The sequence below is a fragment of the Moschus berezovskii genome, chromosome 9, assembly GCF_049115385.1.
Source record: "Moschus berezovskii isolate FMDL1 chromosome 9, NW_MosBer_1.0, whole genome shotgun sequence".
Lineage (NCBI taxonomy): Eukaryota > Metazoa > Chordata > Mammalia > Artiodactyla > Moschidae > Moschus > Moschus berezovskii.
The window spans coordinates 49,068,542-49,093,691 of NC_142468.1; the positions used below are offsets into that span (position 1 = coordinate 49,068,542).

Here is a 25,150-nt window from a genome sequence, read left to right on the forward strand (position 1 = left end):
TTTAAACTGTAACATTTTATATTGACTTATAGAAGTTACCGTTGCTAACTGCACGCTGTGTGGTGTTTCTGTTTCCTGAAAGATGGATTGGTTTAAATATATATGCAGTGATGTGCTAGGAAAAAAAAATAAAATAAAAATAAAAAGAAAGTAGATGAACAAGAGGTAATTGATTAGCAGACTCAGGAAACCAGACTCCTTATCTGCCAGTAGAGAAACACAAGGAGCAACTCGTCACAGAATCTCCAGAAAGGGCTTAGGCAGTCAGAGCCCCAGTACCTCTGGGGGAGGGGAGAGCATAAAGTGAGGCTAAAATAATGGAAGTCTGTTTACACCCCAAACCCCAGCGATGCCAGCCTTGTGATTCCTCCAGCTCCAGAAGAAGTCGAACGTCCATTCTCCGGAGAGAGTAAAACTCCAAGAATCAAACTTGCAGAGGGTCTCTGAGTCATACCAACTTTAGTGGAGGCAGGGGAAGCACTGAGAAGTTGCATAGTATTAATAAATTTGAAAACACCTCCACCCCACACCTACATGCTGGACTTCCAAAAGGCAGGCATACTCCACAGGCAAGTGGTTCAAGTCATCTTCTCAGGAGACTGCCCAACCCAGGAGGGAAGCCTAAACATAAACAGAAGCCCATGACATACTGAGCTAGCTGCAACTATAACGAAACTGTTAGGAGAAGGAGAAGATGGAAATCTTACGCGTGTGTGGTCGGGGTGGGTGGAAAAGCAAACAAAAATTTCCTTTTTCCATAGTAATGCATCAATAGAAGATGCCTAAAACTGAAAATCAATCATACAGAAGTACGTCATTAGCGACAGAGGACACAACAACCAGCAAGTGTCAACTCATCACAAGAACTGACAGCAGTTGACTCTGGGGAGCAGGAAATGAGCCGTGGGCGGAGATTCTGATAACTTCTACCAACAGTCCTTGCAGAACTATGCCCTGATAAAATTTTCTTTAATTAATTAATACAAAGAGACATGTAATGCCCAACCTTAAAGTTTTATTTCCCCCCTCTTTGGATGATTCAGGCCATCACAATAAACACCACTAATGTGCACTAGATAGACTCTCAGGATCTAAGGCCTACATGGAAACAGGATGCGGAGGATCTGGGCCCTGGACTCAGGCTGCCTGGATCTGAATCTCAGCTTTACTACTCACTGGCTGTGTGACCTTCACCAAGTTACCTAACCTCTCTGTGCCTCAGTTTCCTCATTGGTGGAACAATAGGATTATTTTGTACAAATGAGTCATGTTGTACTATAAAGTGCTTAAAACAGTGTTCAGCACCTAGTACATGTTCAATAATAGCTGCTCTCTCTTAAAGTATGTTTACCACTATATTAAAGCCTCCTGACACTGTATCGATTTTGTCTTTTATTAGTTTATGTTTCTTCCTCCCTGCCTTCACTTCTCTGTCAGTCAGCCAGCTGACCCTCACCACGGTAATCAGAGTGCCTTTCCAGGGTCACTCCTCCCCCCACCAATGTGCAGCTTCTAACTGACAAGGCATCTGGAAACCAAATAACCAAGATCAGAATTATGTGTGCAATGGAGAAAAATATGTACCATGAAGTGTTCTGAAGGTCTCTCTGTGAGGTGAATCGGCACACTTCCATATATGTACCATCTATCAGACAATTCAGAATCCTTTGGGCTTACTTCCTAGCCATCAACTGTAGGTCAGTGAGCTGGGTGACACTCAGGGTAACTATCTATCCTTGTTTACCCAGGCCTGCAGTTTAGCAAAGCCCTGCATACCTGGAAACCCCAGTTTCAACACCGGTCCAATTACTCAATCCTTTTGAAACTGGTTCATCGGCTGTAAAATGAAGGATAATATTTACTTTGAAAGTCTATTGAAGAGTAAATGAGAGAATGTTCATATGATTCCTGACACACAGTAAGCTTGCAATAAATGGTAGCTAGCTACTGCACTCAGTTACCTGTTGGTATTACCAACTTTGATATCAGCAGCAAAATAAATTATCCTTAGAAACTTAACCTGTATCTTGATTATTTTCTTACCAGAAAAATAATTTACCTTATACACAGTGGATTCCAGGAAGCTGAAATGTTTTCTTTCCCAAATTTCCTTCCAACCTTTTCCTAATAATTTGTTTCAGGGACTAGGCCTTATTAAAGAAATGTAATATTTCACCAATGCTGACTTATGCACTGGGCAAAGGACTGAGAGGTTTCCACCAGCTTTGGATATATGCATTGTTTTCACTACGGGGATCCTGGGGTACTTAGGTAAACTTCTGGAGGAGAAATCACCAGTCCAACTCACAAAAAAAAAAAGGACATCAGGCATCATACCTGAAGTTAATTTTAAATTTGCATCTCACTTTTCCCCTTCATAATGGCACCAAGTCATTGTCTCCTGATGGATTGACAGTTCATTCACTAAATATGTCCATTCTGTGCCTGAAAAATAAGGGATCATATCATCAAACAGATGAAATGCCATTTCTTGCCTCAAAAGCTGAAGCAACTCAGTACTTGACAGATGCTCATTTCAGCCAGGAGGAAATGGCTCACTTTGGGGCAGTTCACCAACACATGGGTGAAGTCGTTACATGAAAAGTTGCACAATTTGGGGGTAGATAACTGAAAGGATCACAAGTTACTCAAAACCAAAACACGGCCTGCGAACACCAAGGCAGCAGAGAGAGCAGGAACAGCCAGGCATATAAGAACCTTCTCTGGGGGGCTTTCCTGGGGGTCCAGTGAATAAGAATCCACGTGCTAATGCAGGGGACACTGGCTCGGGAAGATTCCACATGCCTCGGAGCATTAACTAACCTGATGTGCCACAACTACTGAGCCCGTGCTCTAGAGGCCTGGAGCTGCAACTACTGAGTCCAAGGGCCCACAAGCCAGCAAGTCGCAACTACTGAGCTCGAGTGCTTCAACTACTGAAACCTGTGCTCCGCAACAAGAGACGCCACTACAATGAAAGCCCACGCAACTAGATAGTGGTCCCCGATCTCCACAACTAGAGAAAGCGCAGTGCAGCAATGAAGACCCAGTGCAGCCAAAAATAAATAAATAAAGCAGTGTGTACATGTCAAAAAAAAAGAGATATTTCTCTGTACGAGCTCCCAAGCTCCTTCCTCCATGCTCGTATTCCTTCCCCATCCAGTGCCCAAGGTCTGTGAGCACAAAACACCGGCGAACCACAGAAACTCTAAGGAGCCTTGAGAGACATCTGGTCCAACTATTGAAGCAAGAGTTAATGGATCCAGGAGAGAACTTTCTCCAAGTATGGTCTGATGCCCACTGGCAGCAGAATCACCTAGAGTACCTGATGAAAATCCAAAGTCCTGGGTTCCATCAGGCCCCAGCGAGGGAATCTGCATTAATGACAAGATTCTCCAAAGGACTCCCAATTGTGCATAAAATGGTTGGACAGCAACTGCTCTAGGGACACAACAGATAGCAAAATGTACAACCACAGCTGGGCAAATAACTCTCGTTTAACCTCCACCAGCCTCAGATTCCAAATCTGTAAAATAGGGATAATAATACCTACACAGCAGGATGGTTGAGAATGATGTGAGAATTAAATGAGACAAGTAATAGCTTCCAACACACAGCTTCACATGCAGCAGGTGTTCAACAAGTATTAATCCACCCCACCTTGTGTAGCAGACTAATGAAGATTTATAACAAAAGTCCCTATTTTTGAGCAACTGTTACCAAGGAAAGCAGATGGCTAGCTTACTTTAAGGCCTCCATGTTAATGAGTCACCAACTAAAAGGTCGAGGCCAGCAGCTTTAACCACTGGTTGGGTTGTGAAAAGTACAAGCTTCAGTGGGCATGAGAATCTCCTGGATGGCTTGAAAACACAGCTCACTGGGCCATCTCTGGAGTACAGAATCAGTAGTTCTGGGCTGAACTAAGAATCTGTATTTCTAACAAGTTCTTGGGTGGTGGTGGTGGTGGTGGTCTCAGAACCACATTCTGGTCATTATTCTATTAAAGTCAAACTGATCTGACACCTTGTAATAAAAAAGGAGAGCAAAGCTAGATGCATTTCCTGTTTGACACCAGACTGGTTAGTTACATGTCAATAAAGAAAAAAGTAACAAACCCACAATTTCCGAGGCAGCCCCACATCTGTCCCTGAGAATCTTTCTCACTACATTTTTGAATGGTGCAGAAAGAAGGCTGGGAGATTTGAGTGCCATCTCCCAGCCGTTCAGGTGGGTACCCCTGAGTGAGACACCTGATCTCTTTGAGCCTCAGTGTACTCACCTGGGGACAGAGGTGGGCTCGGGCACTGGTTCCCAAACCTGGTGGTGCACCATCCATCACGACAGCAGCATTTTAGATAAAACATGAATTCCCTAGCCTTAAAGCCAAGCCTAACAAATTAGAATCTCCTAAGAGACTGCAGAGAAGGCAATAGCAAGCCACTCCAGTACTCTTGCCTAGAAAATCCCATGGACGGAGGAGCCTGGTAGGCTGCAGTCCATGGGGTCACTAAGTCGGACACGACTGAGCGACTTCACTTTCACTTTTCACTTTCACGTATTGGAGAAGGAAATGGCAATCCATTCCAGTGTTCTTGCCTGGAGAATCCCAGGGACAGGGGAGCCTGGCGGGCTGCTGTCTATGGGGTCGCACAGTGTCGGACACGACTGAAACGACTTAGCAGCAGCAGCAGCAGCAAGAAGAGACTGAAAAACATGTGGCTTTGCATATGTTTTAAGTAAAAGCTCCCTATGTGATTTTTGTGCTTCCCTGGTAGCTCAGCTAGTAAAGAATCCACTTGCAATGCAGGAGATCCCAGTTTGATTCCTGGTGGGAAAGATACGCTGGAGAAGGGACAGGCTACCCACTCCAGTATTCTTCGGCTTCCCTGGTGGCTCAGATGGTAAAGAATCTGCCTGCAATGCAGGAGACCTGGGTTCAATCCATGAGTTGGGAAGATCCCCTGGAGGAGGGCGTAGCAACCCACTCCAGTATTCTTGCCTAGAGAATCCCCATGGATAGAGGAGCCTGGCGGGCTGCAGTCCACGGGGTCGCAAAGAGTCAGACCCATCTGAGCAACTAAGCACAGCACAGCACATGTGATTTTCATGGTCAGCCACTTCGGAGCAACTATTCCCACGGTGATCTTTCAGGCCCCTTACAGGACTAAAACCTGGATCTTTTGAGTTCTAAGCCCCTATGCCAGAGTCTGTGCTTACCAAGTAGCTTTGTCCTATTTTATTTGTTTCCCACAGAGTTCATACTAGAGGGTCTGAACACATTCGTCTTGAAAGAAAAGAAACTAATCTGCTTAACACATCCATTTTTCTCATGTACCAAACTGACATTTAGGTTTTAATTTTAAAAAATTAAGTCTAATGCTTCAGTTCAGTTCAGTTCAGACGCTCAGTCATGTCCGACTCTTTGCGACCCCATGAATCACAGCACGCCAGGCCTCCCTGTCCATCACCGACTCCCGGAGTTCCTCAAACTCATGTCCATCGAGTCGGTGATGCCATCCAGCCATCTCATTCTCTGTCGTCCCCGTCTCCTCCTGCCCCTAATCCTTCCCAGCATCAGAGTCTTTTCCAGTGAGTCAACTCGTCGCATGAGGTGGCCAAAGTATTGGAGTTTCAGCTTTAGCATCAGTCCTTCCAATGAACACCCAGGATTGATCTCCTTTAGAATGGACTGGTTGGATCTCCTTGCAGTCCAAGGGACTTTCAAGAGTCTTCTCCAGCACCACACTTCAAAAGCATCAATTCTTCGGCGATCAGCTTTCTTCACAGTCCAACTCTCACATCCATACATGACCACGGGAAAAACCATAGCCTTGACTAGACGGACCTTTGTTGACAAAGTAATGTCTCTGCTTTTTAATATACTATCTAGGTTGGTCATAACTTTCCTTCCAAGGAGTAAGCGTCTTTGAATTTCATGGCTGCAATCAGCATCCGAAGTGATTTTGGAGCCCAAAAAAATAAAGTCTGACACTGTTTCCACTGTTTCCCCATCTATTTCCCATGAAGTGATGGGACCAGATGCCATGATCTTCGTTTTCTGAATGTTGAGATTCAAGCCAATCTTTTCACTCTCCTCTTTCACTTTCATCAAGAGGCTTTTGAGTTCCTCTTCACTTTCTGCCATAAGGGTGGTGTCATCTGCATATCTGAGGTTCTTGATATTTCTCCCGGCAATCTTGATTCCAGCTTGTGCTTCTTCCAGCCCAGCGTTCCTCATGATGTACTCTGCATATAAGTTAAATAAGCAGGGTGACAATATACAGCCTTGACGTACTCCTTTTCTTATTTGGAACCAGTCTGTTGTTCCATGTCCAGTTCTAACTGTTGCTTCCTGACCTGCATACAGGTTTCTCAAGAGGTAGGTCAGGTGGTCTGGTATTCTCATCCCTTTCAGAATTTTCCAGTTTGTTGTGATCCACACACTCAAAGGCCTTGGTATCATAGTCAATGAAGCAGAAATAGATGTTTTTCTGGAACTCTCTTGCTTTCTCCATGATCCAGCAGATGTTGGCAATTTGATCTCTGGTGCCTCTGCCTTTTCTAAAACCAGCTTGAACATCTGAGAATTCATGGTTCACATATCGCTGAAGCCTGGCTTGGAGAATTTTGAGCATGACTTTACTAGCGTGTGAGATGAGTGCAATTGTGCGGTAGTTTGAGCATTCTCTGGCATTGCCTTTCTTTGGGATTGGAATGAAGACTGACCTTTTCCAGTCCTGTAGCCACTGCTGAGTTTTCCAAATTTGCTGGCATATTTGTGCAGCACTTTCACAGCATCATCTTTCAAGATTTGAAATAGCTCAATTGGAATTCCATCACCTCCACTAGCTTTGTTCGTAGTGATGCTTTCTAAGGCCCACTTGACTTCACATTCCAAGATGTCTAGCTCTAGGTCAGTGATCACGTTATCGTGATTATCTTGGTCGTGAAGATCTTTTTTGTACAGTTCTTCTGTGTATTCTTGCCACCGCTTCTTAACATGTTCTGCTTCTGTTAGATCCATACCATTTCTGTCCTTTATCGAGCCAATCTTTGCATGAATTGTTCCCTTGAATCTCTAATTTTCTTGAAGAGATCTCTAGACTTTCCTTTTCTGTTGTTTTCCTCTATTTCTTTGCATTGATCGCTGAGGAAGGCTTTCTTATCTCTCCTTGCTATTCTTTGGAACTCTGCATTCAGATGCTTATATCTTTCCTTTTCTCCTTTGTTTTTCGCTTCTCTTCTTTTCACAGCTATTTGTAAGGCCTCCTCAGACAGCCATTTCGCTTTTTTGCATTTCTTTCCCGTGGGGATGGTCTTGGTCCCTGTCTCCTGTACAATGTCACGAACCTCCGTCCAGAGTTCATCAGGCACTCTATCTATCAGATCTAGTCCCTTAAATCTATTTCTCACTTCCACTGTATAATCATAAGGGATTTGATTGAGGTCATATCTGAATGGTCTAGTGGTTTTCCCTACTTTCTTCAATTTAAGTCTGAATTTGGCAATAAGGAGTTCATGATCTGAGTCCAGTGCTTAACAGCACAAAATAAACAACCCAATCAAAAACTCAGCAGAAGACCTAAATAGACATTCTTCCAAAGAAGACATACAAATAGCCAAGAGGCACATGAAAAGACATTCAACATCGCTAATTATTAGAGAAATAAAAATCAAACTACAATGAGATACTACCACACACCACTAGAATGGCTGTTACCAAAAATTCACAAGCAATAAATACTGGAGAGGGTATGGAGAGAAGGGCATCCTCCTATATTGTTGGTGGGAATGTAAACTGGCACAGCGAGTATGCAGAACAGTAGGGATGTTCATTAAAAAATAGAGCATCCACTCCTGAGAATATATCCAGAGAAAAACATGATTCAAAAGGTTACATGCACCCAAATGTTCACTGCAGCACTATTTACAACAGGCAAGACATGGAAGCAATTTAAACACCCATCAGGTTTGGAATGGATAAAGATGATGTGGTACATATATATAATGGAATATTACTCAGCCATTAAAAAGAATGAAATAATGCCATTTGCAGCAACATGGATGGACCTAGAGATCGCCATACTCAGTGAAGTCAGACAGAGAAGGAAAATATATGACATCCCTTATATGTGGAATCTAAAAAGAAATGAAACAAACAAACTTAACAAAACAGAAAGAGACTCTCAGAGAATGAACTTATGGTTGCCAGGGGAAGGATGGGGAGAAGGGTTAGATGGCAAGTTTGGGATGGACATGTACACATCGGTGTGTTTAAAATGGCTAATCAGCAAGGACCTACCGTATAGCACATGGAACTCTGCTCAGTGTTATGTGGTAGCCTGGATGTAGGAAAGTTTACGGGAGAACAGATACATACTCCCTTCTATGTTCACCAGAAACTATCACAACATTGTTAATCGGCTATAGCCCAATACAAAATAAAAAGTTTAAAAACAGTTTGGTCACAGCAGGGGAGGGAGAAGGTAGGAAGACTTGAGAGAGTAGCACTGAAACATATATATTACCATATGTAAAATAAACAGGCAGTGGGAATTTGCTGTATGATGCAGGGAATGCAAAGCCGGTGCTCCGTGACAACCTAGAGGGGTGCGATGGGGAGGGAGGGAGGAGGGAGGTTTAAGAGAGAGGGGACGTGTGTATGCCTGTGGCTGATTCATGCTGACGGATGGCAGAAACCATCACTATACTGCAAAGTCATCATCCTCCAGTCAAAAAATAAATAAGTAAAAAGCTTAAAAACAACAACAAAACTTAAAGTCCAATGTAGAAAAAAATAGGAATTGACACAGGCCATGCAATCTTCTCTCACATCAACTTCCTAGTTACCCGCTCGTCATTCATTATCACCTTAGCATCGCCCATGTGCCAGGCATTATTTTAGGTGACAAGTATCCAGCATTTCACAAAACAAAGTCCCTGCTGTCACAGAGAGAACAATTAGCAGAAAGAGATAGATAACGTCAACATAAAGATAAAATAATTTCAAACAGTAAGAAGCCCTGTGAAGCCCATAAAGTATAATAGGATAGAGGCTGACTGAAGACTACTTCCAACAGAGTGATCAGGGATTACTCTGCTGCCAAGGGACCACCCAGGTGAGAATCTAGAGAAAAGAATTGTAGGCAAGTGCAGATGCTCTGAGGAAGGCAAGAGGTTGGTGTTTTTAAGGAACAGAAAGGAAGGAGGCACAGGGATGAGCTGAGGACAAGGAGACCAACAGGGCTCAGATCATGGAGACACTTATGGATCATGGTTAGAACATTTGGATCTTACACCAACCACAGTGGTAAGTGACTGAGGAATTTCAAACAGAAGAAGGATATGATCTGATTTACATTTTTAAAAATATCACTGGCTTTGCATGAGGAATGGGTTATGGGGAGGCGGGGGTAGCTAGAATGAGACCAGAAAAACAGCAGTACAGGCAGGAAGCAACAGTGGCCTTTAACTGGCAGCTAGTACATAGCCAAAGCAGATGTTCAGACATTTCTGGACCGCTTTAACATAGGTGAAAGTCATTCATACATTTGTTTCACTTCCTGTGATATTTCATAGGAGTCCAAGGGAGAGACACTGCTGGTTACAATTAAGAAACATTAGCACAGGGGCACAGAAAGAACCAGCAGACTTCTCTTCTGGAACCCTCTCTGCCATCAGATTGTCATGTGACCGTGGGCACAGTTCTGAACCTGCCAGATGGAGGAGAGGCTAGGCTCCCTGGTTTCTAAGATGCCCACCAGCCCTTAAGTTACATGATGCTCTAAGTGTAACAAGTGAGGTTTCCTTATCTGGGTGGCAAGAGGGGCTGCTGACTCAGGGTTGGGGTTTCTGCCATTGACTTTGAATCTCCCAGAAAGGCTCTAGCTAAGCAGGAAATGGGGTTTCCATTGAAGAAACTGTCCAGTCTTGCTATTTCCTTGGGAAATTCTGGGATCTGGGGCACCCCTAATACAAGGGTATAGTGATCAGCTGGGACTCTGTGGAGTAGACACTCCCAGGCATCTGAGAGTCCACTGTGCTGAGGGGCTGGGGGCACTGTCTCTGAGGAATTCAGGGGCCAAGCCCTCAGTCATAGCCCTCCCTGAGGACTTGCTGGCAGCATTCCACCTGCACTCAATCAAACGGCAGCCAGGCCCTGCCACCTGGCTCTTGCTTCCTATTGGCAGACTGTCCCCACACTGTCCACTCCCCTCACATGGCCCACTGGGCACCTTGGCGAGGACCTCAGCCCGGGATTCCTAAGGGCAGGGCCCTCAATCCTAACTGCCTGTCAGAATCCCCAGTGGAGATGTAAAATACATACACATGGATGTAAAATACATACACATAGATGTATGTAAAATATGTACACAGAGATATAAAGTACATACAAATGGAGATGCCTGGGCCCTACCTCATATCTGATGACTCACTCAGAAATGGGGGTAAGGGAGAGGTTAGAAAGACCACAGAAGTGGAGTTAGGCTTAGTTCACTTTACATGATGGAGAGAAGGTGGACTTTAGGAAACTGCAGGCCAGAGAGGTTCCACAATGTGTCTAACGCAGGGTTTCTCTGCCTCGACCCACTGACATGGTGGGCAGGATGATTCTTTGTATTGAGGGGCTGTCCTGTGCACTTTGGGGCATCTCAGTTCTCTGCCCACTAAATACCAGCAACTCCCCAGGTATGGCAACCAGCCACATCTCCAGATGTTGCTCAATGACCCCTTGAGGAAGAAGGAGCTGAAAACAACCAAATTAAGAACTGCCAGCGTAATATACCACTTAGTTAATTATTGGCAAAGTTAGAAACTAAAAACTGATCCACTAGTTCCTGGCGGAGTTGGTTCCTCCACACTGAAGCAGGAATTCTGGAACACAGGGCTGAGTCATCCCCCAAGGAAATACCAAACCCACTCTGCGGCCCTCAGTGCCTAAGTGGAGTGGAGTGATGAGGAGCTGACCTTGCCCCTGACGAAGGAAGTTCATCCTAGAAAGGCCAGCAGCTGATCTGGCCATGTTTGGTCTCTAGCATCTGATTGGAAGGACGACACCTTATCTTTTCAAGGGCTGCTAGACCTCTTTACTAATCCCTGGGGTTGCTCCCTTGCAATGGTGAGATTCATTATGAAAATGAATCACACTGCAGGAAACAAAGAAATCCTGACCGCACCCTTGGATTATATTTTAAAATTCTCAGGTATCTCAAATGGACATTTAAGTCAGGACTTATTTTCTGTATGTCTCATTCCTTCCCGCATTAGAACTAATACAGCAAGAATAATAATAATTAAAAACACCTTACCATAAGCTTCCGTTAGCTGATTGAGGCCCTTTTTTTTGTGCCAAATGATACAAATACACAGGCGATAAGTAACCAGCCATATGCAGATAAGATTCGACCAGCTGCCCACGTGGTAGGATCAGAGCAAGATAGATGAGCAGCAGTTAATAAGAATGAACAGATTTTTCAGTCTCTTGGCAACCAATTTTAATATTATGCTTTGACCTGGCAGCTGGTAAGGCTTTATATGAATTAATCAACAGGCTATGAAAAAACAGGATTAGTGACTCTGAAATATGGTATTCTCGAAGCAGTCAGAGGAAGGATGCTTTTTTCTAAGGCCATTTTCTTAAATAAGTACAGATAACTTTAAAACAGTAAGCAAACTATGTTTTAAAAGAACACATCTCTAAAGAGGAAGTTACATAAACCTATCTACTGTGACAATCCTTACCATGCATCTTCCACATCTAAATTACAAGAAGATATGGAGTGTCAAAGGACTGGGCCACTCAAAGCAGGCGCCCTTCAGTGAGACAATACTTGGTGGTTGTGGAATTATTCTCAGCAAGTCCTCCTGAATCAAAGCAACTTACAGTAAACACTCAACAGGGATGAGAATAATAACCAGACCTTAGAAGGAATAAAAACACATGGAAAGATGGGATTTCTGGCATCACCACAGGAATACAACCAACGGTGGCTTTCAACAGCCCTGCAGTTCTCAGAGAAAAGTCAAGTGTGTCCTTGAGGGTGGCTTTGCCTGCCACATAGCAGATCTAAGGGTCAGAAGGACAGCAGGACAGTGGAGCAATCATGGGGGGGTGGCAACAGAAGTGATTAAAGATTAGCATGAAAACATAGCAACTTACATGTGATCTCTTAAGGGACAATTTTGTACAGCAGACTAACCACTGGACCCAGAGTTCCAGTTCTGGCTCTGCCACTAACTGTGTGATCTTAGAAAATGACAACATCTCTGGAGAAAAATTTCCTTCACCACAAAACACTAGAGGAAAATGGAATCTTCTCCCACTGTCTTCTAATTCTAATAATCCTTGAGTTTACACACCCTATCCTTCCTAAGATGGACACATGTGTAATTATCAAAATGAGCCATAGCTCAGTTATTCTATGGGCATTATCATGATCAACGTATTTCCTGCCCAGAAACATAAATTTACCAGACCAGAGTTACCACATTAAATCCAAGACACCAGTTAACTCTGCCACTCAAAATAAAAAAAAAAAAACCAGCCAATTTTTAGTATAATTGTGTTCCAAGTATTGCATGGGACATATTTATAGTAAAATATTATTAGTTGTTCATCCAAATTTTTTTTTAAATCTGGCACACTACCTCTGACCCCACATTCAAAGTGTAATCTCAGCTCTCAAAAGTCTGATTTCATACAGGTGGGTGGTTTCAAGTGTGCCTTCTCACGGGTGACACACACAGAGGCAAAAAATGAAACAAAAGCAGGCAAGGAATAATGACTTCCAACATTTGTTTTGAGTAGGTGAGGCATCAAATTTTATTAAACAGTGAGTAGAATATCAATATTAGTAGACCTCAGTCATACAGGGAAAAGAATGTGGTATACCGCCTGACCAGACAGGAGGCCAAAACAAGATGGATGGAACAAGATGGATGCTCACAGCTCCACACCTCTCACCTTCTGGACACACAGTTAATTGCAAACCTTTTATCTCTTCCTCCAACTCAGTGCCCAAGTCCTGCTCCCCAGATAATCAGCTTAAGGGAAACCAAACCATAAACTGGAACTTCCTGACTAGGAGGCAGAGAAATAAACATGATCAAGCGAAACCTGCACACAGCATATAAAGGGAAGGCAGTGAAAGGGAAAAATTCCTCTCTTCAGAGGGCAACCCTGTTCTAACAATAACAAGACAATCTTGCTGCACAGAGGTTTACAATTCAATTGTTTTTTAAATTGTGGGCCACTTGTTTAATTTTCTTATTTATTTTTGGCTCCAAAGCACAGGCTCAACAATTATGTCTCATGGACTTAGCTGCTTGGCAGCATGTGGGATCCTCCTGGACCAGGGATCGAACCCGCATCTCCTGCATTGGCAGGCAGATTCTTTACCACTGAGCCATCAAGGAAGCCCATCAGCCAGCTTTATTGAGGTATAATTGAGATATAACATTGTAAGATATTTAAAGTGTGCATCACGGTGATTTGACACATGTATACATTTTGAAAGGGATTCCCCCACCCATCAAGTCAACTAGGGCTCGCATTATTACACCCACACACATATACATGCCATGGGTGTAAAAATAATCCTTTTTCATAGTTTGCAGTGAATATATAGATGCTGCATATTCCAAGATAAGTTTAACAATGGGAAGTCAGTTCAATTTTTAAAATACCACAGTGATTACTATACTCTCCAGGCCAGTTAATTCAATTCTCAGTGAGAAAGGTCGGCAGGAAACCTCTCTCAACTCTAGCCAATACTGCTTTATCAGCAACAGCAGGATGAGGTGGACTAAAACAAGATACTGAACATCTACAGGCTGAGAAAAATTAAATATACGGACTAGAGGTTTCTAATTATGAAAACAAATCCAAGTTTATTCACTAACCTATGGGAACATTCAGCAAGAGTTTATTGAACACTTCTTTTGTCTATGATAGCTTGCAGTACAGGAATCACAAAGGAAATGAAGCCATGCTCTGCCTCCAGGATATTACAGTCTCATCTTAAGGCCACATATGCATAATCAGTTGACAGTATAAAGTCATTATGCAATTGAAAGTCAAAATGAGTCTCATAATTGGAAATTTCAGTTAGAAGCCAGAGAAAAATTAAATTCACTGCACTGCAAAATACTCATCAGGAAGTGAAACTCCACTTTCTCAAATTTCCAAGGAATTTCACTCTCCTAGATCAGCACAGAAACCAAGTCACTAGAGACAGGTGCTGAAGGCCTCCTCCCAGTCTGCCTAGGTCCTGCCCTTGGAAAGGACCCAAAGTCTTCACCTTTCTGCTTTGACCTTTCCCTTCCTCTGTTTGACCTTTCCCTTTCCAAGAAGAGTAAGGCCATTCTCTCCAGAGAAAAAAGTATATAGAAAAGGAGAGAAGGAGGAGTTGCTGGTGTAGCTATGGACACTGCAAACAGGAAGGAAGAGTGAGAAAGAAATAGCAGAGTGACCCCCGTTTCTCAGCTTCTCATTCCCTTTTCATTGACTCAACATTTTTTTTTTTTTTTTTAGGGTTTAATATGTGCCAGAAACCATTCCAGGTGCTACCTCCACCAGATCAAACAAGACAAACTCCTGACCTTCATGGAGCTTGTACTCGACCAGTGGGAGACAGATGTGTGTGCAATGACAAAGAATGCTACAGATATTTAAAGAAGAATAAGGCAAAGAGGAAGAAAATGTTGGGGGTGGGTGGGGGACGCTAATTTAGATGGGATGGGACAAGAAAGCATCTCTAAAGGAATAACTTGATTTGAATGAAATGAGTGAGTAAGCAGTGCAGACTTTTGAAGGAAGAACATTCCAGACAGAGGAAACAGCAAAGGTCCTGAGGTGTGGCTGAAGGCGAGTGAGAAAAGAGGGGAGTGATGGAAGATGAAGCCACACACCACGTAGGGGACTGCCGGTGACAGAGGGTTCCCTCTGGTATAACAAGCCACCGGTCAGTTTTGAGCACAGGACTGAGTGACATAAGTGGCTTCGGCAACTTTGTTAAGAACAGACAATAGAGTGGTGAAGGTGGAAGCAGGCTGGCCCTGCAGGAGGCTTTTTGAGTAATCCAGGTTGACAAATGAAAGGAACTTGGTGGGAGCAGTGAAAATGTTACAAAATGGTTCCTATCCTAGATATAGTTTCAAAGCAGAACTAATGAACTCTGCTGAGAGACTCCAAGTGGGATATGAGACAAAGAAAAGAACTGGGGTGACTCTGGGGTGTTTAGTCTGAGCACCAGTAATAATGAAGTTGCCATTAACTGAGACAGGGGAGACTGGGGGAAAAGCAGGTTTGGAAGAGGAAAATCAAGAGTCGGGTTCCTAGAGACTGTTGCCCACTTCAACACCCTTGCATCTGTTGTAAAATCAGGCAACAGCAATTGAGACGCTGATCCTAAATTACATATGGAAATTCAAGGGACCCAGAATAGCCAGAACAGTCTCAAAAAAGAAAAACAAAGTGGGAGGACTCACACTTCCCCATCTCAAAACTTACCACGTACATAGTTAATAAAGGAGAGTATGATACTAGCATAAGGATAGACATGCAGCTCAGTGGAGTAGAACTAAGAGTCTAGAAATAAACCCTCACATTTACTGTCAATTTATTCTTAACACAGGCACCAATGGTATTCAAAGGGGGAAAAATAATCTTTTCAACAAATGGTGCTGGGAGAACCTGATGTCCACATGCAAAAAACTGTGAACACTCCTACCTCACACCCTGTACAAAATTAACTTAAAGCAAGCCAAAGATGGAAATATAAGAGCTAAAACTAACAACTCTTAGAAGAAAACATAGGCATAAATCTTCAGGACTTTGGACTGAGCAATGCTTTCTTAGATTTGACACCAAAAGTGCAGCAAAAAAAAAAAAAAACAAACAGTTATACTTCATCAAAATTAGAAAAATCAAGGCAGGTCATGGAAATTAAGGAAGGGAGTGAGTAAGGAAGAAAGAATAAAGGAAAGAAAGTAGGAATGAAAACTGACATAAAATACAGATCCTCAGTCAAGTTTTTTTCAGCACTGCATTAACCTTTCTTTACTTGTAACCATCTGCAAAAATTCTGTCTTCCAGACTTTGTTTTCCCCCTAAAACAAGTTTCTAAGAAGGCATAAATAAATCAATAAAACAGGAACAGTGGAGCACCAACAAACTAAATCACCGATAATTATAGAAACTTTATTAGCATAAGAGGATACCCCCAACCTCTGACTGATGAGCCAATCCCAAAGTTAAGAATCCATCCAGTAGGGGAAAATAGCTGTTAGCCTACAGAAGACCCGTGAGACAGAGGATCTAACAGATGATGCTGAGGCCATGCAGGTGGCCCACAGGAGCCAAAATGATGGGAAGGCAAAGTCAAGGGTTCACAAGATTTCCTTCACTTCAGGCCTGACTTTGCTTAATCCGTGGTCTATTGGGACAGAGACAAAAGCTTTGGCAAGAGTTACCGAAACCTGTCATCACATCAGCTCTACCGCCAGTCAAGACAGAAGGGCCTGACTGCCTGGTAGGGTTTTCCGTCTGACTGGCAGGGAAAGGTGGGGGACCCTCTCCCACCCAGACAGTTTGCCGTCCAGACCCCGCCCAACAAAGGTGTCAAGACTTCAAATCATTCAACTGACAAAGCCGGAGGGAGAAAAGAATTAGAGAGGCCGTGCAGGAGCCTCCTCTCCTGCCTGAGAAGTTTCCTGCCTCCCACCCCGCCACCTCCATGCGGCCCTAGCCCCTGGATGCCGCCGGGAGGTGACCTCAACCCCATCCCAACCTGGGACTCCACCTCATCGGCACCTCGCCCAAGCTGACCCCTACCCCCGCGACTGTCACCGTAGAGTCTGTGCTGAGGGCCTGGGAGAAGCAAAGAAGCTTCTGCCCCCCAGAGAGCGGAGAGGAGCTGCAACCCCAACCCCCGGCCCCAGGGCCAGACCCCCGGCTCGCCCGCCCCGCCGCGCGGCCCCGCGGGGTGACCGGCGCCCAGAGCCCGCGCGCGCCTCCGCGCCCGCGCCGCCGCCTCACCCGCTCCGCCCGCGGTGCCCACGCCGCTCTGCCTCTTTGGGTCCCTGGCGGGTGTTTTCCGTCGGGCCCCACATCACTTCCCGTCAAGGAGCGCGAGGTGGGGGCGGGACCTCGTCCCCGCCCGCCACCTCCCGCTTCCTCGCGTCACCTCGGGGAGCAGCCCGCCCGAGGGGGCGAGCGCGCCGCCGCCAGCCCCCGCACCTGCCCGGGGGGCCGACACAGAGTTCCCCGCTCGCCTCTTTTAGCCCAAACCCGGTCTCCACTGTCCTTTCCTGGAAGGTGCCAAACCTTAAGGGGTTGTTTCCGTTTTGAGACACAGGGATGACATTTAAAAACTGCTCTGGGATCGGCGCGTTGCAAGGTATAGTTTGGGGCAGCCCGCCAAATCTCCTCCCCCGAAGCCGTTTTCCCCAGGTGTCGTTCAGGGCGTCCGGGCAGGCTCTGTCTCTGGTCGCCACAGGTGCTGGGCGGTTGCAAAGTCGGCCCCGAGGCCCGAAGCGGGGAGCTGAGGGGCGGGCTCCCAGCCTGCAGTGACTGCCCACTTGCTCTGGCTTCCCCGGGGGCCAGATCCGCGCTGGGCGTCCTGGCTCTGCCCCGGCCGGCCGGCCCCGCCAGCGCCTCCCGCGGGAAGCCTGGCATTGGTGTTCCCGCAGTGAGGGAAAGCTTCGGATACCTGAGAAAGGCTGGATGACTGGGGCGGCGTAGGGGGTGGGCGGACAGAAAGGGTAGTAAGTCGGGTAGTAAACAGGGTCTCTGCTCTTGAACAGTCGAGTTCAGATTACAAAATCTCTCTTATTTAAATTTCCAAGTATTAGAGCAATTCGTTAAAATTAAAAAAAAAAAAAAATACTTGAAAGACTAGCTCTAGTACCGAGACATCGCCGAGCCTCTGCTGCCCCCTGGCGGCCTCCCTCTCTCAGTGCCGACGGCTTTCTGTGGACCGCTTGGACGGTGGCTGTGAGGCAGAGGTGGCAAACTTCAGGCCCCTAGGTTCTCACTGCTGCTGCTGCTGCTGCTGCTAAGTCACTTCAGTCGTGTCCGACTCTGTGTGACCCCACAGACGGAAGCCCAGCAGGCTCCCCTGTCCCTGAGATTCTCCAGGGGCGCCAAATTCCTCCTCCAGTGCCTTCAAGGTCTGAACAATGACTTTTGGGCCTACTCCTGTGAACTTTCACGCAAAGCATTTCTTTCTTTTTTTTTTTTTTTTAATTTTTGACCATATCAGGAGGCATCTGGGATCTTAGTTCCTGATCAGACCCCTGCATTGGAAGAGCAGAGTCTTAACCACTGGACTGCCAGGGAAGTCCCTAAAAAAGCACCTCTCAACCAAATAATTCTACTTCTAAGCAAAGCAAATGTTTGGAAATCCTAGTCCACTGGCTCCTCCTATCTGTTCTAACTCACAGATTCTTCTTGCATCACAAATTCCAGCTGTCTCAAGGCCACCTGCCCAATTCCATTATCCTTTCAATCTATAACTACTCAGTTTGCATTACAGTACAATGAGCTTCTCACATTACTTTAAAATATCACATATAGGATGAATCATATGAAATTGCTAAATATTGAATACATATTGATTTTAATAGTTCCAGGCAAATATAATGCAGTTATCACAGAGTTAGTGATAACAGATTTACTATAGGGTGATGGCTTCAAAAGGAAAGATATAAGCAACTGAATGCAGAGTTCCAAAGAATAGCAAGGAGAGATAAGAAAGCCTTCTTCAGCAATCAATGCAAAGAAATAGAGGAAAACAACAGAATAGGAAAAACAAGAGATCTCTTCAAGAAAATTAGAGATTCCAAGGGAACAATTCATGCAAAGATGGGCTTGATAACGGACAGAAATGCTATAGACCTAACAGAAGCAGAAGATATTAAGAGGTGGCAAGAATACACAGAAGAACTGTACAAAAAAGATCTTCACGACCAAGATAATCACGATGGTGTGATCACTGACCTAGAGCCAGACATCTTGGAATGTGAGGTCAAGTGGGCCTTAGAAAGCATCACTACGAACAAAGCTAGTGGAGGTGATGGAATTCCAGTTGAGCTATTTCAAATCCTGAAAGATGTTGCTGTGAAAGTGCTGCACTCAATATGCCAGCAAATTTGGAAAACTCAGCAGCGGCCACAGGACTGGAAAAGGTCAGTCTTCATTCCAATCCCAAAGAAAGGCAATGCCAAAGAATGCTCAAACTACTGCACAGTTGCACTCATCTCACACACTAGTAAAGTCATGCTCAAAATTCTCCAAGCCAGGCTTCAGCAATATGTGAACCGTGAACTCTCAGATGTTCAAGCTGGTTTTAGAAAAGGCAGAGGCACCAGAGATCAAATTGCCAACATCTGCTGGATCATGGAGAAAGCAAGAGAGTTCCAGAAAAACATCTATTTCTGCTTCACTGACTATGCCAAAGCCTTTGAGTGTGTGGATCACAATAAACTGTGGAAAATTCTGAAAGAGATGGGAATACCAGACCACCTGACCTGCCTCTTGAGAAACCTGTATGCAGGTCAGGAAGCAACAGTTAGAACTGGACATGGAACAACAGACTGGTTCCAAATAAGGAGTATGTCAAGGCTGTATATTTTCACCCTGCTTATTTAACTTATATCCAGAGTACATCATGAGGAACACTGAGCTGAAAAAAGCACAATCTGGAATCAAGATTGCCAGGAGAAATATCAAGAACCTCAGATATGCAGATGACACCACCCTTATGGCAGAAAGTGAAGAGAAACTCAAAAGCCTTTTGATGAAAGTGAAAGAGGAGAGTGGAAAGGTTGGCATAAAGCTCAACATTCCGAAAACTAAGATCATGGCATCTGGTCCCATCACTTCATGGGAAATAGATGGGGAAACAGTGGAAACAGTGTCAGACTTTATTTTTTGGGGCTCCAAAATCACTGTGGATGCTGATTGCAGCCAGGAAATTAAAAGACGCTTACTCCTTGGAAGGAAAGTTATGACCAACCTAGATAGTATATTAAAAAGCAGAGACATTACTTTGCCAACAAAGGTCCATCTAGTCAAGGCTATGGTTTTTCCAGTGGTCCTGTCTTGATGTGAGAGTTGGACTGTGAAGAAAGCTGATCGCCGAAGAATTGATGCTTTTGAAGTGTGGTGTTGGAGAAGACTCTTGAGAGTCCCTTGGACTGCAAGGATATCCAACCAGTCCATTCTAAAGGAGATTGATCCTGGGTGTTCATTGGAAGGGCTGATGCTAAAGCTGAAACTCCAATACTTTGGCCACCTCATGCAAAGAGTTGATTCACTGGAAAAGACTCTGATGCTGGGAAGGATTGGGGGCGGGAGGAGAAGGGGACGACAGAGAATGAGATGGCTGGATGGCATCACCGACTCTATGGACATGAGTTTGAGTGAACTCTGGGAGTTGGTGATGGACAGGGAGGCCTGCGTGCTGTGATTCATGGGGTTGCAAAGAGTCGGACACGACTGAGCGACTGAACTGAACTGAACTGATGGTTTCAAGGGATATTCCTTAGGGAAAGTCATCAAACTTGTCAGTGGAGGTTAAAACAGGGAAAGTAGTCCCATGTTCATGAGTAGAGGAAGTCTTGGGAGTCACTGATCAGCTAAGATCTGTTTGGAGTCGAGGGGAGGGCGCCAACAGTGCAGCAACTGCTAATGGTTCACATGATTAAGGAGCATTCAGCCCTCCCCACTCCTGCAGCCAGGCAGGGCTGTCACCAGGAGTTCACCAGGCAGGAGATCAAAAAACAGCGATGCTGTGGCTCATACATCACCCATTCTGTCATTTCATTCAGCAAGTCAAACACTGTGTTAGGTACTAGAGATGAAATAGTGAACAAGGCAAACTGGTCCTTGCCCTCAGTGATCCTGTCCTCAAAGAGATCAAATTAACTTCTGTGCAGTAAGATAAGATCCTTGATAAGGGAAGTTGATGTTCAGTGGCTAAGTCTGACTAACTGGAACACAAGTTAATTGATACCAGATCAATACTTCCCAGAGACAAGTGATGCACAGATTAAGAAGAATGAATAAGTGGGGAAGGTAGGATGGTTTAATTGCTAAGTCGTGTCCCACTCTTTCAACGCCATGGGGTTTAGCCCGCCAGGCCCCTCTGTCCATGGGGTTCTCCAGGCAAGAATACTGGAGTGGGTTGCCATTTCCTTCTCCAGCAGATCTTCCCGATCCAGGAATCGAACATGGGTCTCCTGCATTGCAGGCAGATTCTTCACCAGCTGAGCTACAAGGGAAGCCATGGGGAAGGTGAGAGAAGAGAATTCTATGGAAAAGATCAGAAGAATGCCCTGGAGGCAAAAAAGAGAGAGTGAGATACTGGAGCAACTGAAAGCTCAGAAAAGCTGAAAAAATAAGTGGAAGGACGATCAAAGAAACTGGAGAAATAAGCAGAGGTTGGGTAATGAAGGACCCTGGAATGCTTATAATAAAGGCTAACATTTATTGACCGTTTACTCTGAATCAGCCAATATGCTAAGAACTTTACACATATCACCTCATTTACTTCTCACATTTGTCCTATGAAATAAGGACTATTCTTGTTTCCGTATTACAGATGAGGAAAAAGAGCATTAAAGAGGTTAAGCAACCTCACCAGTTTTACACATCTAATATGTGGCAAAGCCAGGACCAGAATTCACAATGCATTTCTTAATGGCTGTGAGGCTAAGAATTGGCTGGGAAAGTCAATTAGCTGAAATCCAAGTGAGGGGTAACAGTGATCTGGTTTAAGAGGGTGGCCTTGAGGATGAGAATGAATAGACAGATTTGAGATACTTCAGTTCAGTTCAGTCACTCAGTCGTGTCTCACTCTTGCGACCCCATGAATCACAGCACGCCAGGCCTCCGTGTCCATCACCAACCCCCGGAGTTCACTCAAACTCATGTCCATAGAATCGGTGATGCCATCCAGCCATCTCATTCTCTGTCGTCCCCTTCTCCTCCCGTCCCCAATCCCTCCCAGCATCAGAGTCTTTTCCAGTGAGTCAACTCTTCACATGAGGTGGCCGAAGTATTGGAGCTTCAGCTTCAGCATCAGTCCTTCCAATGAACACCCAGGATTGATCTCCTTTAGAATGGACTGGTTGGATCTCCTTGAAGTCCAAGGGACTCTCAAGAGTCTTCTCCAACACCACACTTTAAAAGCATTAATTCTTCGGCGTTCAGCTTTCTTCGCAGTCCAACTCTCACATCCATACAGGACCACTGGAAAAACCATAGCCTTGACTAGACGGACCTTGGTTGGCAAAGTAATGTCTCTGCTTTTTAATATGCTATCTAGGTTGGTCATAATTTTCCTTCCAAGGAGTAAGCGTCTTTTAATTTCATGGCTGCAATCAGCATCCACAGTGATTTTGGAGCCCAAAAAAATAAAGTCTGACACTGTTTCCACTGTTTCCCCATCTATTTCCCATGAAGTGATGGGACTAGATGCCATGATCTTCATTTTCGGAATGTTGAGCTTCAAGCCAACCTTTTCACTCTCCTCTTTCACTTTCATCAAGAGGCTTTTGAGTTCCTCTTCACTTTCTGCCATAAGGGTGGTGTCATCTGCATATCTGAAGTTCTCCCGGCAATCTTGATTCCAGCTGTGCTTCTTCCAGCCCAGCGTTCCTCATGATGTACTCTGCATATAAGTTAAATAAGCAGGGTGACAATATACAGCCTTGACGTACTCCTTTTCTTATTTGGAACCAGACTGTTGTTCCATGTCCAGTTCTAACTGTTGCTTCCTGACCTGCATACAGGTTTCTCAAGAGGCAGGTCAGGTGGTCTGGTATTCCCATCTCTTTCAGAATTTTCCAGTTTGTTGTGATCCACACACTCAAAGGCTTTGGCATAGTCAGTGAAGCAGAAATAGATGTTTTTCTGGAACTCTCTTGCTTTCTCCATGATCCAGCGGATGTTGGCAATTTGATCTCTGGTGCCTCTGCCTTTTCTAAAACCTGCTTGAACATCTGGGAGTTCACGGTTCACATATTGCTGAAGCCTGGCTTGGAGAATTTTGAGCATGACTTTACTAGCGTGTGAGATGAGTGCAATTGTGCGGTAGTTTGAGCATTCTTTGGCATTCCCTTTCTTTGGGATTGGAATGAAGACTGACCTCTTCCAGTCCTGTGGCCACTGCTGAGTTTTCCAAATTTGCTGGCATATTGAGTGCAGCACTTTCACAGCATCATCTTTCAGGATTTGAAATAGCTCAATTGGAATTCCATCACCTCCACTAGATTTGTTCGTAGTGATGCTCTCTAAGGCCCACTCGACTTCACATTCCAAGATGTCTGGCTCCAGGTGAGTGATCCCACCATCGTGATTATCTTGGTCGTGAAGATCTTTTTTGTATAGTTCTTCTGTGTATTCTTGCCACCTCTTCTTAATATCTTCTGCTTCTGTTAGGTCCATACCATTTCTGCCCTTTATCGAGCCCATCTTTGCATGAAATGTTCCCTTGGAATCTCTAATTTTCTTGAAGAGATCTCCTGTTTTTCCTATTCTGTTGTTTTCCTCTATTTCTTTGCATTGATCACTGAGGAAGGCTTTCTTATCTCTCCTTGCTATTCTTTGGAACTCTGCATTCAGATGCTTATATCTTTCCTTTTCTCCTTTGCTTTCCGCCTCTCTTCTTTTCACAGCTATTTGTAAGGCCTCCTCAGACAGCCATTTTGCTTTTTTGCATTTCTTTTCCATGAGGATGGTCTTGGTCCCTGTCTCCTGTACAATGTCACGAACCTCTGTCCAGAGTTCATCAGGCACTCTATCAGATCTAGTCCCTTAAATCTATTTCTCACTTCCACTGTATAATCATAAGTCTAGTCAAGGCTATGGTTTTTCCAGTGGTCATGTATGGATGTGAGAGTTGGACTGTGAAGAAGGCTGATCACCGAAGAATTGATGCTTTTGAACTGTGGTGCTGGAGAAGAATCTTGAGAGTCCCTTGGACTGCAAGGAGATCCAACCAGTCCATTCTAAAGGAGATCAATCCTGGGTGTTCACTGGAAGGACTGATGCTAAAGCTGAAACTCCAATACTTTGGCCACCTCATGCGACAAGTTGACTCACTGGAAAAGACTCTGGTGCTGGGAAGGATTGGGGGCAGGAGGAGAAGGGGACGACAGAGAATGAGAAGGCTATATGCCATCACCGACTCAATGGACATGAGTTTGAGTGAACTCCAGGAGTTGGTGATGGACAGGTAGGCCTGCGTGCTGTGATTCATGGGGTCGCAAAGAGTCGGACATGACTGCGCGACTGAACTGAACTGAAGGAACAATAATAAATTAAACCAAAGAACCATGAACTAAATTCAAATGTGACCCTAAATTAGATCCTGTTTCAGAAAAGTAATTTTGTCTTGTTCTAAAGGACATTAATGGGACTTAGTAGACTCTGAATGAAATCTGAGATTAGATAATAATATCCTATCAATCTCAACTTCCTGATCTTGATTATTACACTATAATAACAAATGAGAACATCCTTGCTTTTAGCAATTGCACACTGAAATATTTAGAGGTAAAGGGAATCACATGGGCAACTTATTCTGTTTTCAAAGGGTTTCAGTTCAGTTCAGTCTTTCAGTCGTGTCCGACTCTGCGATCCTATGAACCACAGCACGCCAGGCCTCCCTGTCCATCACAACTCCTGGAGTCTACCCAGACCCATGTCCATCAAGTCGGTGATGCCATCCAACCATCTCATCCTCTGTCATCCCCTCTTCCTCCTGCCCTCAAACCTTCCCAGCATCAGGGTCTTTTCAAATGAGTCAGCTCTTTGCATTGGGTGGCCAAAGTATTGGAGTTTCAGCTTAAACATCAGTCCTTCCAATGAACACTTAGGACTGATCTTTAGGATGGACTGGTTGGATCTCCTTGCAGTCCAAAGGACTCTCAAGAGTCTTCTCCAACACCACAATTCAAAAGCATCAATTCTTTGGCACTCAGCTTTCTTTATAGTCCAACTCTCACATCCATACATGACCACTGGAAAAACCATAGCCTTGACTAGAAAGAACTTTGTTGGCAAAGTAATGTCTCTGCTTTTTAATATGCTGTCTAGGTTGGTCATAACTTTCCAAGGAGTAAGTGCCTTTTAATTTCACGG

At 44.6% G+C, this 25,150-nt stretch overlaps 2 protein-coding genes across 4 annotated transcripts in view; both read right to left on the reverse strand.

The window, feature by feature from the left end:
* RAB27A (RAB27A, member RAS oncogene family) overlaps positions 1-17,157 on the reverse strand; it is an 86,098-nt gene extending 68,941 nt beyond the window's left edge. Inside the window, exon 1 of one of the 3 annotated variants that reach the window (XM_055436204.2) lies at positions 17,039-17,157. The gene's annotated coding sequence lies outside the window, so the exon portion shown is untranslated. Of the gene's footprint in view, positions 1-2,059; positions 2,217-17,038 lie in introns of those variants that run through there. The other 2 variants (XM_055436198.2, XM_088839622.1) reach the window with 2 other exon arrangements.
* On the reverse strand, positions 535-17,696 carry LOC148776446 (uncharacterized). The gene is made up of 4 exons (XM_088839623.1): positions 17,327-17,696; positions 2,338-2,445; positions 1,777-1,837; positions 535-788 (listed from the first exon to the last, which is right to left on the reverse strand). Exons 1-2 carry the CDS (start codon positions 17,675-17,677, stop codon positions 2,425-2,427), a joined length of 372 nt encoding a protein of 123 aa, XP_088695749.1. The 5' UTR covers positions 17,678-17,696; the 3' UTR covers positions 535-788; positions 1,777-1,837; positions 2,338-2,424.
* Positions 17,697-25,150: the final 7,454 nt, after the last annotated feature.

Coding starts and splice junctions, on each gene's coding strand:
- LOC148776446 (XM_088839623.1), bottom strand. CDS start 17,677: ATGCCAGGCTTCCCGCGGGAGGCGCTGGCGGGGCCGGCCGGCCGGGGC. Junction 2,446..17,326: donor AACGGAAACAACCCCTTAAG/GTTTGGCACCTT, acceptor CTTATTTTTCAG/GCACAGAATGGACATATTTA.